Raw genomic sequence first — 16,687 nt, 5'->3', positions numbered from 1 at the left:
AGGCCAGCATTGCCAGACCTAGGAAGTAAAGTGTGTCCCAGAGTGACTGACAGTGCTCAGTAGGTGGTGCCAGACCCCAAAATCTGTGCTTTTATTTCCTTTTGTTTTTCTTTTAGACACACAAGCAAGCACGGGGATATAATTTAGCCTCACTCTATATTAAAAGAATAAAAGCTTTGACCTAAAGAAACATTTTTTTTTTTTTTTTTTTTTTTTTAATTTTACATGTATGAGTGTATTGCCTGCATGTGTGTCATGCAATGCCTGTGGAGGTCAGAAGAAGGCAACAGATTCCCTGGAACTGGAGTTGTAGACGGTTGTTAGCCGCCATGTGGGTGCTGGGAATTGAACCTGAGTCCTCTGTAAGAGCAGCCAGTGCTCTTAACCTCTGAGCTATCTCTTCAGCCCAGTTACCAGTATCTTACATAGGTATAATGACAATTAGAGTATATCATAATGTATTAAATTTGTGTGAAGGTCGAATTTGTTCCAAGCAAATAAGACTTGTTTATTTGAAGCATGGTCTTCACCAGTAAATTTGTCATTGACTCCTAAATCCAAATAAACTTCAGAACTTATAATTTTCTTCAACAAAAAAGGAAAAGGAAAGCTGGGTTAGCACTTGGGAGGCAGAGGCAAGTGGATCTCTGAGATTGACTACAGGAAGATCCTGCATCAAAAAAAAAAATTTCAAATTTCTTTTGAGCTGAATAGCTCAGTCAATAAAGTGCTTCTCACAAGGACTTCCATTTGATTCCAGAACCCACATTTTTAAAAAGCTAGGCATAGTGACACATGGCTTATAATCCCAACACATACTGGGGAGGCTGGATAGGCAGATGAATGGAGATTTCGGGCCAGTTAGTTTACCCAAATCACTGAGTTCAGTGAGAGGCTCCATCTCAAAAACCAGAGGGACTGGAGAGATGACTTGACAGTTAAAAGCACTTCCTGCTCTTGTAGACACCTGTGTTCAATTCTTAGCACCCATCTGACAGACAGTTCCATTGTCCTCTTCTGGCCTAGGCACTGCATATACTGGTACACATACATACATGCAGGCAAAACACACAAAATAAAAATGATAGAAGATGCTTTACACCAACCTCTGACCTCCATGAGCATGTGCACAGACACATGCATGAGAAATTAAAGCAGAGTGTCGTGTTGGGTGCCTGAAATGTCCCAGTGCATGGGAGGTTGAGGAAGGAGGATCAGGAGTTTGAGGCCAGCCTGGGCTATGCAAAAATGTCTTATAAAATCCCCAGGAAATTCCAGGTATGGTGGCCCACACCTTTAATCCCAGCACTTGGAAGGCAGAGGCAGGCAGACCCCATTTCCCAAAAATAAAAAAAAAATAAAATCCCAGGAGAAAAAAGACAAAGTATGCCTTTGTTTTAATGATTCATTGCTCTTTTGAAACAGATTTTGTGCCATCCCTACCGTGATCTTTGTATGACTGATATTTTTCCTTATCTTTGATTTGGCCAGCAAAGCCCAGATGAGCCCTTGAGAAGCAGAAAGGTATTTGTTGGGCGCTGTACAGAGGACATGACTGCTGATGAGCTTCGACAGTTCTTCTGTCAGTATGGAGAAGTAGTAGATGTCTTCATTCCCAAACCATTCAGGGCTTTTGCCTTTGTTACATTTGCAGATGATCAGGTATTTTTCTTAATTTGTTCTGGGGACTAGGAATATAAAGTGTTGAAGGACGTGTTTAGTGTGATGTAGACAAGGTTCTGGGTTCAAGTCCCAGCACAAAAATGATGAAAATTATTTGTTCCAGGTGATTGCCGCATTGTTTATTCATGGTAGAGTATGTCGGTTTAGGTATTGGTGAGATGCTTTGTAGATATTTCTCATTATATGGCCTTTGGGAGTGTTTTCAAGTCTTGAAAATAGGAAGATTTCTGTTACTAAAGCTAAAAGCTGCTGACACAGTTTAAATGAAGCGAGCCTGTTTTTCTATGTTTGGATGGATTATGCTTAAGATGTAGGTTTTATTGGTGTAAGAGTCAGTGGTTTAATCATCCACATTCCTTGTTTCTTGTAGGTTGCCCAGTCTCTTTGTGGAGAAGACTTGATCATTAAAGGAATCAGCGTGCATATATCCAATGCTGAACCTAAGCACAATAGCAATAGACAGTTAGAGAGAAGTGGAAGATTTGGTGGTAATCCAGGTGGCTTTGGGAATCAGGGTGGGTTTGGTAACAGTAGAGGGGGTGGAGCTGGCTTGGGAAATAATCAGGGTGGTAATATGGGTGGAGGGATGAACTTTGGCGCCTTTAGCATTAATCCAGCAATGATGGCTGCAGCCCAGGCAGCACTGCAGAGCAGTTGGGGCATGATGGGCATGTTAGCCAGTCAGCAGAACCAGTCAGGCCCATCAGGTAATAACCAGAGCCAGGGGAACATGCAGAGGGAGCCAAACCAGGCGTTTGGTTCTGGAAATAACTCTTACAGTGGTTCTAATTCTGGTGCCCCTCTTGGTTGGGGGTCAGCATCAAATGCAGGGTCAGGCAGTGGTTTTAATGGAGGGTTTGGCTCAAGCATGGATTCTAAGTCCTCTGGCTGGGGAATGTAGACAGTGGGTTATGGTTGGGTGGTGTGGGTCAGTGGTCGGTTGGTTGGTATAGAATGGTGGGAATTCAAATTTTTCTAAACTCATGGTAAGTATATTGTAAAATACATATGTACTAAAAATTTTCAAAATTGGTTTGTTCTGTGTGGAGTATATTCAGCAGTATTTTTGACATTTTTCTTTAGAAAAAGAGGAAGAACTAAAGGAATTTTATAAGTTTTGTTACATAAAGGGTTAAAATACTGAGTGGCTGAAAGTGAACTGTTGTTTGCCTGATTGGTAAACCAACACACTACAATTGATCTCAAAAGGTTTCTCCTGTAATATTCTGTCCTTGGACTTAAGTGAATTCTTTGCATGTTCAAAGTAGAAACCATTGGTTAGAACTACATTCTTTTTATTTTAATTTGAATCCCACCGTATGGATTTTTCCTTAGGAAAATCTCCTTTTGGGAGATCATGATGTCACGATGTTTGGTTCTTTTGGTTTTGTTTTAACACTTGTCTTCCTTCATATATAAAAGTACAATATGAAGCCTTCATTTAATCTCTGCAGTTCATCTCATTTCAAATGTTTATGGAAGAAGCACTTCATTGAAAGTAGTGCTGTAAATATTCTGCCATAGGAAAACTGTCTACATGCTTTCTCATCCAAGAATTCGTCATCACGCTGCACAGGCTGCGTCTTTGACGGTGGGTGTTCCATTTTTATCCGCTACTCTTTATTTCATGGAGTCGTATCAACGCTATGAACGCAAGGCTGTGATATGGAACCAGAACGCTGTTTGAACTTTTGAAACCTTGTGTGGGATTGATGGTGGTGCCGAGGCATGAAAGGCGAGTATGAGCGAGAAAAGGCGAGCGTGCAGAGACTTGGTGGTGCAAAATGGATATTTTTTAACTTGGCGAGAGGTGTCACTCAATCCTGTGCTTTGGTGAGAGTGTGCAGAGAGCAATGATAGCAAATAATGTACGAGTGTTCTTGCATTCAAAGGACATCCACATCTGTTGGAAGACTTTGAGTTTTGTTCTTAGAAAACCCACTTTAGTTGAATGTGTTAAGTGAAATGATACTTGTATTTCCCCTCCCCCTCTGTCAACTGCTGTGAATGCTGTATGGTGTGTGTTCTCCTCTGTTACTGATCTGTAAGTGTGGGAAGGTGAACTGAAGCTGTGGGCTGAGAACATGGACTGAGCTTGTGGTGTGCTTTGCAGGAGAACTTGGAAGCAGAGTTCACCAGTGAGCTCAGGTGTCTCAGAAGGGTGGAGTTCTCATGTCTGTTAGCTACCCCTAAGAATGCGGTTTGCTGCAGTTCTGGGTCCTGTGCTTGGATGCTTTTTATAAGAGTTGTCATTGTTGGAAATTCTTAAATAAAACTGATTTAAATAATATGTGTCTTTGTTTTGCAGCCCTGAATGCAAAGAATTCATAGCAGTTAATTCCCCTTTTTGACCCTTTTGAGATGGAACTTTCATAAAGTTTCTTGGCAGTAGTTTATTTTGCTTCAAATAAACTTATTTGAAAAGTTGTCTCAAGTCAAATGGATTCATCACCTGTCATGCACTGACACCTGATACCCAGACTTAATTGCTATTTGTTCTTGCATTGTCCAAAGTGGAAGTTTTTTTGTTGGGTTTTTGTTTTGTTTTTTAAAATCTAGATTTTAATAAGTCTGGGTGACCGCACCTAAAATGGTAAGCAGTGCCCTCCAGCCTTTTCTTAGTGCCTCTGTGCATTTGGGTGATTTTCTATTTGCGTGGCCTGTATAAATCTCCATTGGGAAACCACGACTTCTAAACATACTATTTGGAGAGTGGGCAGAACAATGTTATTTCCAAATGCTTTATAGCAAAGCATATCAATTGAAAAGGGAGGATGATCAGCACCTTTCTGTTCGGGATTTAAAAAGTGGAATTAATTGCAATAGGGATGAAGTAGAAGAAACCACAAGAAACCTTGTGCCTGAAACCCATTTAAGAAGCCTCATAGCTTTAAGAACTAGTAGGGTGGGTTGTCTATCTGTGGTGGCTTTGCACTCTGGAATGTGGGGGCATAGAGTCATGTTGAACATATTTGCTCACAAAATCAGATTAGACTCTCACAATGCATTGTTAAGAATGTAAAAGCAATAATATATTGTACTTGTTATGTAATTTTGAGAATTGATGAGCTCCTTTTCTAATTGGAAGAATATGACAGTTTTTGTGTTGATAGTTTGCCTAATGCCCTTACCTAAGTAGATTATGATAAATAGGTTTGTCATTTTGCAAGTTTCTCGTGTTTTGAGAATTTATAAGTGAGGTCATCCTTTAGATTTGTGATTACCACGTTTCCTAACTCCTTTTCCTCTGTAAAAGGATCTTGAGTTGTAAATTTTCTTTTCTCTGCATCTAAATCTGCATGATTTCCAAACCCTGTACCATCTGAATTTTGCATTTTAGCACTTGCACTATTACTCAGCAGCAGTAACATGGTAGCACTTAAAATGGTTTTCGGTTTTCGGGACCTCCACAGACTAAACTGGCAAGCCGGCAAGGAGCCCTGGGGTAAGTTAACTTGTCAATGGCATGGTTTTAATCCCTTATTTACACTTGTTAAAGGTTGCCTATCCTGGAAAGCTTTCAGTGTTGAGTAGCCGCTTTTTTTTTTTTAACATGTCTATAGTACTATGTAGCCATAGATAGTTTCTACCCTAAACAAAGTTTTAGAAATAAACTCCTTGGCAAAAATTTGTTTTTGAAAGTCTATTTGGTCATCAAAATGCATTCATTCTAAAAATTCTTTGAAACACAGTTGAATAAAAAGTTTTGTTGCCACCAACAGCTTAGTGTCTGGAGTCTTACTGGAAAAGTATGATTTCTATTTCATATGTAACAAAGATGCTGAAAAGTTACTTTTAAAAGTGAATCTTAACCAGGCGTGGTGGCATGCCCCTTTAATCCCAGCAGCAAGCAAAGGCAGGCACATCTCTGAGGTGCAGGCTGGCCTGGTCTAGGGAGTTCTAGGCCTAGAACTCTGTCTCATATATAAAGTGAGTCTTGTATATGAAAGATGTAGAGGATCGCAGTAGTTCCATCGTTTAAAAAGTGAGTCTTAAGAATTTGTATATGCCCAAGAGAAAGCAGGCCAAAACTGGCAATGAATTTCTACATATAATGGTAGCTGACTAGACAGAACTTTCTGAAATGTTATGTACTAAAATAAGAGCCAAGTAAAACCAAATGGGATTTTTTTTTTTTTTCTTTTGAGGTTAAATCAGCATCTTATCAAGTTAGGCAGTTTACTCCAGCAATTTAATTATGTCACTGTTTTGTTGTTAAGTGCTAGGAGAGTTAAGTATAATACATGAGTTCAAATCTTTACCCTATTTTGACTTTACCTGTGCCCAAGTAGCTCGGGCTCACTGGTAGCCAGGTGGCAGCTCACATCTTTAACCCCAACACTTGGAGGCAGAGGCAGACAGATCGTTGTGAGATCAAGGCCAGATATAGTGGCCCACACCTTAATTCCCAGCACTTGGAAGGCTGAGGCAGACAGGAATAGTGAATTTGAGGTCGGCTTGGGCTACATAGATTGTCTTTTAAAAATAATAATAGTGGAGGTGCTAGTTGGTAGCATGCTTGACTGGCAGGTACAAAACCTTCATTCCTGTAATCCCAGTGGTCAGCACGTGGTTACAAAAGGATAGAAGTTCAAGGTATCTGTAGAATATGTGAGGCAGTGAAAAACCAGAAAGATTGACTGAATTGCCCTCTTAAAGGGTGAAATACTGTTGTTCCTTTGGCTAACAATTTAGTAAATGAAAATTGAAGGCTGGCTGTGGTGGAGCATTCCTGTATTCCCAGTGCTCTGGGGGTGGGAGCAGGATCAAGAGTTAAAGATCATTTTTGGTTCTGTGAGACTGTCCCAGAAACATTTAACTTTTTTTGGTACTGATTTTTAATGGGGAAATCATACCCAGTCCAAAAAGGAAGTAGATGTATGTATCCGTTACTCTGAAATTGATACTGCTACAATATGTAAAATAACTTTAGAGCTCAGTGAGGAACACATCTAAAAACACTAGGAAAGTGAACAGAGAACACTTCGCAGAAATGGGAACAGCCAGTAAGAGAATTAGGTAGACTTTGGAAGTAGTCAAATGCAGGGAGTTTATGTTGGGTGGGAGAGGCACTGACCGCTGTGCTGAATAGCTTGAACCCACAAGGTTGGCCTACTGGCCTCTTGTTTTGGAGTAGAGCAAAACCTGTTAATGTTTCTCAGGGTCCGTTACTGCTAAGATCTTTCACCAGTACTAAAAAGGGGATTATTTACTGATAGAAGACGTGCAAGTTAAAAATTATTTATTATGTTCTCGATCCAGGGAATATAGTTAATGACTTTTGTATATACACCATACTGATCTGCTTCCCCACAGTTAATGGAACCCCAGGACACTATTCCTCCCACAAACCATCGCTGTGTCTGGTTATCTAGAAACGCTAGTGCCCCTCCACTGTCCCCTCTACAGCTATCCTTGCCCCCGGTTTCCAGACCAGCACAGAGCATGTTGGCAGTCACTTTTCCTCCAGGGTAGAGCTGCTTTTCATAGGCAGCGGTACATTTGTGGTGGTCAACAACTGGTATGTCCACAAACATGAGATTTCTAGCTGGAAAGCCCTTTTGGGTTAACCCCCAACCAGACACTGTTCCAATGTTGTCTGTCCTCATTAAGGATGCAGCTTCTTTTTTAGGCAGGCAGATAGGTGTGATGTTTCTATTGAGTGCAACTTTGTTCTTCAGTTTAATCAGCGCTATGTCATTGTCAAAGCCAGCACTGTGAGTGTACTCTTCGTGTATGAAGATCGCCTCTGCCCAGGCTCGGGTATAATGAGGTGATAGCCTTTTCAGGGCGCCCATGCGAATGTCCAGGGAGGGTGCGGCCTCTTTTTCCGCATATATGGCATGAGCTGCTGTTAGGATCCAGTTGTCATATAAAAGCGCACCTGCTGCCGTAGCACCACCCAGTAACAAGACTTGCCAAGGAAAGTCACCAGGCTTTGCATTTTGCCCTCCAAATATACGACCTCCTGTACTGCGGGCGGACAGTCCACAAACTGAGGAAAGAAGCCAAAATCCAGAGCCTTTATAGAAGCCCATCCTGTCTAGGCATGTGGGTCCCCGGTGTTAATTAGCTCCTCAGAGAATGAGATGAGCAAAAAAAATACTTTTTTTTTTTTTTTTGGGTTTTTTTTAAAAAGCCTAATGGCAAAGATGGGGTGGGGGGGGACAGGGTGGATAGGAGTGTGAGATGAGACAGTGCTGTGTGGAGGGCCTCTGCACTGTTTCTGTTTTGTGAATGGATTTATTAGCAATTCTGGGAAAGCCAGAGCCTATTGTTAAAATTTGAGAAATGATTTACCTTTGAAGGTAGAAATGTCTAAAAATTAGACCATTGCAATGATAGACTTCCCTGTTGTGAAATTGGTGGTTTTGGTCTGGTTGATTCTACCAAACTGAATTTTACTGTGTCTTTATAGCCAACTAATTACAGTCATTAATGTAGCATATATGTTTCCTACTATGACAGTGTACTTTGATTAAAATTTTGGGTTTTTTTTTTTTAACCTCAACTATTGGAGACAATTCTGATTTAAGAAATTTTTAAGTAGTATTAGAAGGCAAATTGCATTAATGTTTAAAAACCTAGATGTCATTGAAAACAATTGCTTAGGGAAATAATGAAGTTATTAGCTTTGGGTTTTAATAGCATTTTTACAGGGAATAAAAGTAACTGAAGAACTCATGTTTATAAATGTACAAATGGTTTGAGATAATTTAAAAATCATTTAATTTTTTATGCTTACCTCATTATCTAAGGTCAGAAATAATCAGATAAGTGATGCAGTCAGCACCTAACCACCTCCACATGCAAAGGGGTAATGAGTGTGCGATTTGGAAATAATAACTTAGTCTAAGAGCTAGATGCTGCCTACCCCAGCCAAAGTGCTGCCCATTGTCTCCCACCCGAGCTCCTCTCCCTCTGTTCTGAATCTCTGGTGTAAATGTATCCATTACCAGGCTCGCAGACGGGGGGAGATTTTTCTCCTTTGGAGCTCGTCCAGAATCCATCAGCCTCACACACATATTTACCTGCAAATCATTGGAAAAACAAAAATGTTTAACTGGCTGTCGTGTACTTGGATACCCTCTTGAAAAATGTTGATTCTTGAGCATCTGTGGCGGGAAGAGGTGTGTGAAGAACCATTTTACATGATTTCATAAATAGGAGGTCTCCGCATTACTGTGTTTGCTTGCAAAGTGGAAACCTTTTAGATGTGTAACTTGAATATGTATCAAGATCTCAAGTGCTTAATGATAAGGTTTTGACTTGTTAAATTAAACCATTTGGAATATATTGTGTGTTTGTAGTAGTCATTTACTAGATAAGATCTGTTTTCTGATTCCCACAAATTGACATTAAAGTCATTTTAGCTACAGTACTTCACTTAGCAGGTGGGAGAAGAGCCTTTAATCCTTCATCTCCCTTAGCCAGAAGTGTAGGATCAAGTTTACATTTCAGTCCTGAGGGCTCAAGTCCAGATATCACCCACCCTGTCCTCCCTCTCAGGAATTTGCTTGCTTACCATTGTTGTGTCTCATTGTGTAGAAAGTCTCTTGACAGCTGTACTGAATCACTGCTTTGTAGGTGGTCACCTCGAGGCCTGTGATGTATTCCACGTGGCCATTGGGTAGGTCATCAGGAGGTCCACAGTCGACAACTAGGAAGGAAATGTAGGACTGCCATTGAAAATCTGCACAGGCTGGAGATACGTGCCTCAGTGGTCTGGTGCTTGCATAGCAGAAGTAAAGCCCTTTCTTGTCTTCAGCCCTGATGGGTGAAAAGGTGTGGAGACTGAGCATCTAATGTGGAGCGATAGATGGGCGTTGTGCATGCGGACAGCATTATATTAATGCCACCTCTGTGTGGCAAGAATGGCTTTAGCTTGGTGGGAAGCATTGCCCCACATACTGCTCCTGGCTACAAGCCCGGTGAAGGGAGGGGATGGTCTCTCCAAGGTAAGGGATTCCAAACCACTTTGGAGGCTCCTTAGCTCTCACAGGACACGGTCACACAAAGGAGGAAAGCCATTGTGTTGTTTGCCTGTTACTGCCGCACTTTTCACGGCTTGAACTTTAGAAACCTTGGAGTGTTGAGTACTCAGACCTTGAATTTGGACACGGGTCTTAAGACATTACTAATGGGAAGTAACTGCGTTTTGTAAAAGGGACTGAGTGGTTTCTAAAAGTCCTTTGCAAAGTAGACAACCAGAAATTGTTTCTACTGTGGGCATTAAACATTTGCCTGTCATGTCTCATTACTTTTAGTCCCAGCACTCAGGAGGCAGAGACAGCTGGATTTCTGAGACAAGGCCAGCCTGGTCTGCTCAGGGAGTCCTGGGCTAGGTCCAGCTACAGGAAGGCCCTGGCTCTCCCCTTCCCCAAGCTCCACCCGCGCCCCCCCCCCCCAAGACATTGAAATACTTTACAGCAACCTATCAGCTGTGTGCCTGGCTGCTGCCACAGGTGCACAGCAGGCGGTGGCAGGGTCTGGGTTCAGACTCCCACTGTCAGCCTCACGTCAACTGGACTGAATTAGTAAGCTCATTGGTGAGAGTATACATTCATAAAAATACTTTATTTCTTCTAGGAGCTTTCTTTACAGAGGTGTCAGTCGTGGCTGTGTGTGGTGGGTGCTAGGAACAAGAAGTGGTGGGATAAGATAAAACCAGGGCACGGACAGTGCAGTGCCCTTTTCACACCTGCTAGCCAAGTGAAGCTTGCTACGGAGCTGCACCTGCAGACTTCGTGGTAGTTTGAGAAAATGGACAAGAGCTTTCCACTGAGTTTTGGAAGTTTCTATTTTCAAATAACGTGTACTCTCACAGTTTAGTACTGAAAATACATAATTGAGATATTTCTGATTCTTCGTTTTCAAAATGGCATCGAGTACCATTATTCCTTTATGTGTGCATAAATGAGTGTGTCTGTATACAACAGCACAGAACTGCCCCCATCCCAACATTTGGTATGTTCACAGGTTGGGGTGCATGTAGTTGGAGGGATGGACACCTGAACACACAGTGGCCTAGTTCACGTGTGATATTTCTGTCTGCAGGGAGCAGTATTTTTTTTTTTTTTTTAAATTTCTTTGGTCTTAAGCCCCAGCTGGCCTGGAACTCAATATGTAGACCAGGCTGGCCTCAAACTCACAGAGATCCACCTGCCTCTGCCTCCCAAGTGCTGGAACTACAGGTGTGCACCACCACACCTGGCAGGGAGCAGTATTTCACACTTGATTGTCCCCAGTAGTTCTTGACACTGAGAAGCACGTTTGGAACTCGAGCCCTGATAAACCAGATCGTTTGGTGGGGGAGGGGAGACTGACTAGTGAAGCTACAGAAATAATACAGGTGGGGTGGGGAGATGGCTCAGTAGGTAAGCATGCTTGCTATGCCATCACAGGACCCAAGTTCAAGTCCCCAGCACCCATGTAAGAAACCCAGCATGGTTGTGTGTGTGTCACTCCAGTGCTGGGAGGAGTGGGGCAGAACTGAACATCCCTGCAGAATGCCCAACATCCTCTGACCTCAAATGCATATCCAACACAAAAAGTACAGGTGGTGGTGGGAAAGGGAATTGTCACATGATCGTACTGCTGCACTCTGGCATCGGTTGGTCCCAAGATCCATCTCTCTGACAGACAGCTACAAATGATTTCAGGGGTGCAGAACCCTGAGGAAGAATTCAGAAAGTGAGTTACCACCAGGTCAGTCACTCCCTAGAACTGGGTTCCTACAGTGCTTCCCAGGGTTCCCAAGTTGGGGAGACAGCAGTGTGGCAGACATTGCATGTAGCATGGTGGCAGAGGTTGCATTTTGACATGTACTGGCAAAAGCTCTGCCGGTTTATGTCACCCAGTTATGTACCTCAACTTTGAAAATGTTGGCATCTTATGAATTAAATATTAACCTTTGCTTCGGTTTGTAATATGTTCTGCTTCCCAGTGTATCCAATCCGATTTCTGACCTGGAAGTCCCTGTTCATGTTCTTTCTTTTCCTTTGTGGCACTACTCCAGCCCCTCCACCATTAAGAGCCAAGTTCAGTCCCCAGCACTCCAGGTGCCGTGGCTCACAACCACCTGGAATTCTAGCTTCAGGGGATATGACACCTGACCTCTGAGCACCACACACGATTAAAAGACTTGTTTTGTTTTTGTTTTTTTTAAGTTTTGTGTGTGTGTTTTGCATGCATGTATGTTAAATGCACCATATGTATTCATTGCCCCTGGAGGCCAGAAGACGACGTCAGAACTTGTGGATGGTTGTTAGCCACCATGTGGGTGCTGGGAACCACACTCTGCAAGAGCTTCTTAACCACTGAGCCAGCTCTCTGGTACCAAAATAAGGTTTTTTTTAAAAAAAAAATTTAAGTGCCAGATGACAAGGAGGATCACGGTGAGATGACTCGGCAGGTAAAGGTGTTTGCTGCCAAGTCTGCAATGTGAGTTTGATGTCTGGAACCCACATGGTAGTAGGAGATAACCAGCTCCAAGTTGTCCTCTTTCCGCACATGTACCCACATTCAAAAATAATTTTTTAAAACGGGCTGGAGAGATGGCTCAGCGGTTAAGAGCACTGACTGCTCTTGCAGAGAACCCGGGTTCGATTCCCAGCACCCACATGGCTACAAACCATCCTTAACTCCAGTTTGAAGCCCTCTTCTGACCTCTGTGGCATTGCATGACACGGGTGCACTCACATACATGCAGGCAACACACTTGTACACATAAAAAAATTTTTGACATGTGGCACTCAGGAGGAAGAGCCAGGCAGATGTCTGTGAGTTCAGAGGCTAGCCTGATCTGTGTAGCCAGTTCCAGGCTGTCTGGGGCTACCCTGTCTTTATAAATAAAGACATAGAAGCTGTATGGTTCAAAGGATATCAAGAATTTTTTTTTTTTTTCAGTTAAATGGAAGCAGGCTGGAGATGTAGCTTGGTTGATGGAATGTTTGTCTAGCCATGGTGGAGCATGCTGGTAAACCTGTAATCCCACCACTTGGGAGGTGGAGACAGGAAGATCAGGACAAGGTTATCCTCAACTATATACCAAATTAGGCCCAGCCTGGAGGTTTGCAAGGTGGAAGCTTCCCAGTTGTGGCCCTCCACAGACTGCATAGCTATCACTTAAGTGTTATTGCTTTTGACCACTGGGATTCAGTGACAATTGTGAAGAACATAAAGAGGGCCCGTTAATTTCTTACCTGTGCCCCTAAAGCAACATGCTAAGCAACTTTTAAAATGATACTCCCTCAACAGTGATCACTATTTATAACTTTGCAGAATATACTCTTTCCAGGGCTACCTAATTTTTCGTGGGTCCTGGAGTTGTTTCACAGGAACGTTATCAGTTGACCAGGGAAGACCTTAATTTACACCAGAAGCTACTGCAGCATGGAGCTAGGTTAGCGGACTCCTTTCTGATGTTTCAGCCACTCTATAAAGAGCTGCTATAATGTGCAGGTGGACAGAAAAGTTTCCTATTTTAATGACCAGCTTTCTATAAGAAGTTCTTTAAAAGGCACAGGCTTGGGGTGGTAGACATCCAAATCTAGCACGCACAGGGTCCTGGGTTCAGTTCTCAGCACCAAGATAACTTGAAGATCTGGTAGTGCACACCTGTAATCCCAGCTGAGGAGGGAGGTCGTGAGTTTGAAAGGCCAGTCTGGCTACATAGTGAGGCTGCTTCGAAAAATGCAAAAAAGTGGGGCATGGTGGCGCACACCTTTAATCTCCGCAGGGGCAGAGGCAAGCGAATCTGAGTTTGAGGCCAGCCTGGTCTACATAGGGAGTTCCAGGCCAGCTGGGGCTACAGGAGGACCCTGTCTCAAAACAAGACAAAGTATGGGGGCCAGAGAGATGGCTCAGCAGTTAAGAGCTCTTGCAGATGACCTGGGTTAGATTCCCAGGACCCACATGGCTGCTGACAACCTTCCCTAACTCCAGTTCCAGGGAAATCCAACACTCCCTTCTGACTTCTGCGGCATTGCATGACATGGATGCACTTTACACACAGGCAATACACTCATACACATAAAAATAATTTTTAAAAAAGTTGTAGAAGCTGTATGATTCAAAGGGTATTTTTTCCAATTAAATAGAAACAAGCTGGGGGGGGGGGGTAGCTGGGTTGATAGAATATCTCCAAACAATTTTAAAAGGCAGAACTACATGAGGTAGCATATGCCCATAATCCAACATTTGGGAGGTGGAGGCAGGAAGATCTTGAATTTGAGGCCAAACTAGACTGCATTGCTCCAGGCCAGACTGTCTCAGACAAAAAAGGTAGATTCCCCCCCTCTGACCCCCCGAAGAAAAGATTCACCGTGGCCATCTCTCTTGTCTGATGTGAAGGTATTCTTTGATTTTTTTCTCCCGCCTAAGCACTGATGGAAGTAACTCCTGTGCTGGCCCAGCCCCTCCCACTTCTGTCTGTCCCTTGGGCACTTAGTTTTGACTCACTCTCAGAAGCTCATAGCCAGTGTTAGACAAAAAAGGTAGATTCCCCCCCTCTGACCCCCCGAAGAAAAGATTCACCATGGCCATCTCTCTTGTCTGATGTGAAGGTATTCTTTGATTTTTTTTCTCCCGCCTAAGCACTGATGGAAGCAACTCCTGTGCTGGCCCAGCCCCTCCCACTTTTGTCTGTCCCTTGGGCACTCAGTTTTGACTCACTTTCAGAAGCTCATAGCCAGTGTCGCAAAAGATGGAGAAGCTGTCTTTCAGGATGTACTTGGCTTGCACAGGTGAAATGTAGCCATTAGGTGGCGCCATAGGATCAGGGCATGGCTGCGCTGTATAGAGGATACCAGACATTGGTTTGGGTGTGATCTGTAGCTGCCAGGTCCGAATTTAGCAATGCAAAGTTCTTGGTTGGTAAATGAAGTGTAAAGAGAGCCTGCCTCAAGTTCTTAACATTGAACCCCGAAGACAAGATGGAACTCAGTAGTCGCTTGCAAAAATAAGACTTGTTCCTTTGTCTGGGACTCAGCTGCAGGTAGGTAAGAAATCCAGATATACAGAATTTACTTGGCTTGAAACCAAAACAGTAACCCCTAAAGGAAGAGCAAGGCTCTGTGGGTGTAAATGACAGCTCCTGGGGCTCGGGTGGCTTTCCTCTGGACTCCTGCTATGCCCAGCACTTGGCTGAGCTTGCCACGGGGTTATAACTATGTCCCCTACTGGTTGAGACCGACTGTGGGAACTGTAGCTTCTACATTTGATACACATTTTTTAATGTGCTGGCGGTTGAACCCAGGGCCTTATGCATGCTAGGTAGGCACTTGACCACTAGGCTGCATCCTCACCCCTTTTTGGTACAGATCTTTAGGAATGAAAGATGGGTGGGTGGATGGTTAGGTGGATAGGTAGAAGGTGGCACAGACTTATAATCCTAGCACTTGGGAGAACAGCTTGGGCTACAAAAAAATGGGTTTGGGGCCACCTGACTTACAGAGTGAGACCCTATCTCGAAATGCCAGAATTGAGGAAAAAGGGGGAAAGAGTTAGATAATTAGATGGTTGAGTGGAGGGACAAGGAGAAGGGGATGTTGCTATTTCCCCTTAAGGACCATTGCTTCCCAGACCACCCTACTCCGCCTGGGCTCCCTTCCTAGACCTGGCCGGGAAAGTCTCATCCTATGTAGCTCATTGGCACTGCAGAAGAGACAAGCTCGCAGCCTCCTGCCTGGACCTGAGAGCTGCCGGCTCACCTGTGCTTGTGTAGCGCATCTTCCAGCCTGTGTGGTCTCCTGATTCATCAGTGACAAAGGTGATGGTCACATTGTTGCTCTCTGTTTCAATCCTGTGGGGCAATGTCTTCCCACAAAATGGGCCATATTCCCCCTTGTCTGTTTGAATCTGAATGAGGAAAGGCCCTGAGCCCCCAGGACCTGCTGCAGGGGTCCTGCCTGGGTAGCAAACTGTGACTGGGGACAGAAGGTGAGTGTCCTCTTCCTCTGAAGCCACAGCCCAGCTTAGACTCCCCATGAAGTGGCTGAAGGGGCTTGACTGAGGGAGAGAGATGGAATATAGGGGTGATGCTGAAAAAGATGGAGGTCACAGAGGAAAATGAGGCCTTGGGAGCCATACCTTGAGGGAGTCATAGGGGCACTGGACTTCAGGATGCATCTCCACGTCAAAAGACCCCACGAATTCCAGGATGACACTGAAGCCTTCCTCCAAGTGGATGCTGTAGGTGCAGCTGGAGAGTTTGGGATATGGCTGTGGGTACTCTGGGCTACTCAGCTCCCCGGATCTCCTGGAGAACACCTGACCTGAACACAGGGCTGGGAAGGGAACAGGACAGGGTGGCATGGCTCCGTGCCCTACCGATCAGCTCTTTGCCTCTGGGGAAAAAGATGGGAAAGTGCCTGGGGCATCAATGTCCCTAGGTTTGGTCAAGGCCCTGCCCTTGAGCAGCTGCAGAGGCATGGAGGGAACCCCAGTGGGTGATGAAGGGACAGTTAGAAAGACTGTCTTGCCTCAGGTTTTGACTGAAGAAGATGGTGTCAGGGATAGCTTGCTGGGGCCCCAAATTCTCACACAAAGGAGGGCGTGGGGTATCCAGAGTAACAACCTTAGAGGTGGAGGGCATGAGGAGGGGATGCCTCACCAGAAAGAAGCAGCCCCAAAAGGTCCAGGCCAGGCACCTCCCATGAAAAAGGGAGGAGGAGGTCCCTTGAGCCCCTGGCTGCTTCCTGCTTCCATCAGAATCGCGCCATGCCCACTTCAGCAGTTCCCATTGCATCCACCAGGGGGATCCTACATGTACCTGGCAGGGACCACCACCCCAGGGCCCTTGAATTCCAGAGAACAGGTGGGAAAGACTTTTCCCAGTCCTTTCCTGGTCTAGAAGTGGCCCAGGGGTCAGTTGACGTAAGTTCACATCACCAGTGTTCACCCACAGTCTGCCCTCCTTTTCTGGGGCTGCTCACATGCCTGTCCAGCATATGAGGTCAGGATCCATCCCTCAGGATGGATCTGCCCCAACCTGCCTGCCCGG

At 44.2% G+C, this 16,687-nt stretch overlaps 2 protein-coding genes across 14 annotated transcripts in view; one reads left to right on the top strand and one right to left on the bottom strand.

Moving 5' to 3' along the window:
- Tardbp (TAR DNA binding protein) overlaps positions 1 to 4,123 on the top strand; it is a 9,547-nt gene extending 5,424 nt beyond the window's left edge. The window contains exons 5-8 of one of the 13 annotated variants that reach the window (XR_607215.2): positions 1,492 to 1,662; positions 2,054 to 2,171; positions 3,138 to 3,274; positions 3,992 to 4,123. Coding sequence is in view for 8 of the 13 variants with exons in the window: in XM_029562782.1 (XP_029418642.1) it covers positions 1,492 to 1,662; positions 2,054 to 2,198; positions 3,208 to 3,272 (381 nt within the window). In the remaining 5 variants the exon portion in view is untranslated. Of the gene's footprint in view, positions 1 to 1,491; positions 1,663 to 2,053 lie in introns of all 13 variants that reach the window. The other 12 variants (XR_607214.3, XR_003849287.1, XR_003849293.1 and 9 more) reach the window with 12 other exon arrangements.
- Positions 4,124 to 5,213: 1,090 nt separating this feature from the next.
- Positions 5,214 to 16,687, bottom strand: part of Masp2 (mannan binding lectin serine peptidase 2) — a 13,954-nt gene continuing 2,480 nt past the window's right edge. Inside the window, exons 5-11 of the mRNA XM_029562756.1 lie at positions 15,775 to 15,971; positions 15,396 to 15,543; positions 14,359 to 14,477; positions 11,279 to 11,357; positions 9,209 to 9,343; positions 8,640 to 8,714; positions 5,214 to 7,678 (exon numbers count right to left, since the gene is read on the bottom strand). Coding sequence (XP_029418616.1) covers positions 6,915 to 7,678; positions 8,640 to 8,714; positions 9,209 to 9,343; positions 11,279 to 11,357; positions 14,359 to 14,477; positions 15,396 to 15,543; positions 15,775 to 15,971 — 1,517 coding nt within the window. The 3' untranslated portion in view covers positions 5,214 to 6,914. The remainder of the gene's footprint in view (positions 7,679 to 8,639; positions 8,715 to 9,208; positions 9,344 to 11,278; positions 11,358 to 14,358; positions 14,478 to 15,395; positions 15,544 to 15,774; positions 15,972 to 16,687) is intronic.

Source organism: Nannospalax galili, unplaced genomic scaffold (genome assembly GCF_000622305.1).
Source record: "Nannospalax galili isolate Female #2095 unplaced genomic scaffold, S.galili_v1.0 scaffold870, whole genome shotgun sequence".
NCBI lineage: Eukaryota > Metazoa > Chordata > Mammalia > Rodentia > Spalacidae > Nannospalax > Nannospalax galili.
Note: the sequence above shows the minus strand (reverse complement) of the source record. Positions and strands in the feature narration are given on the sequence as shown.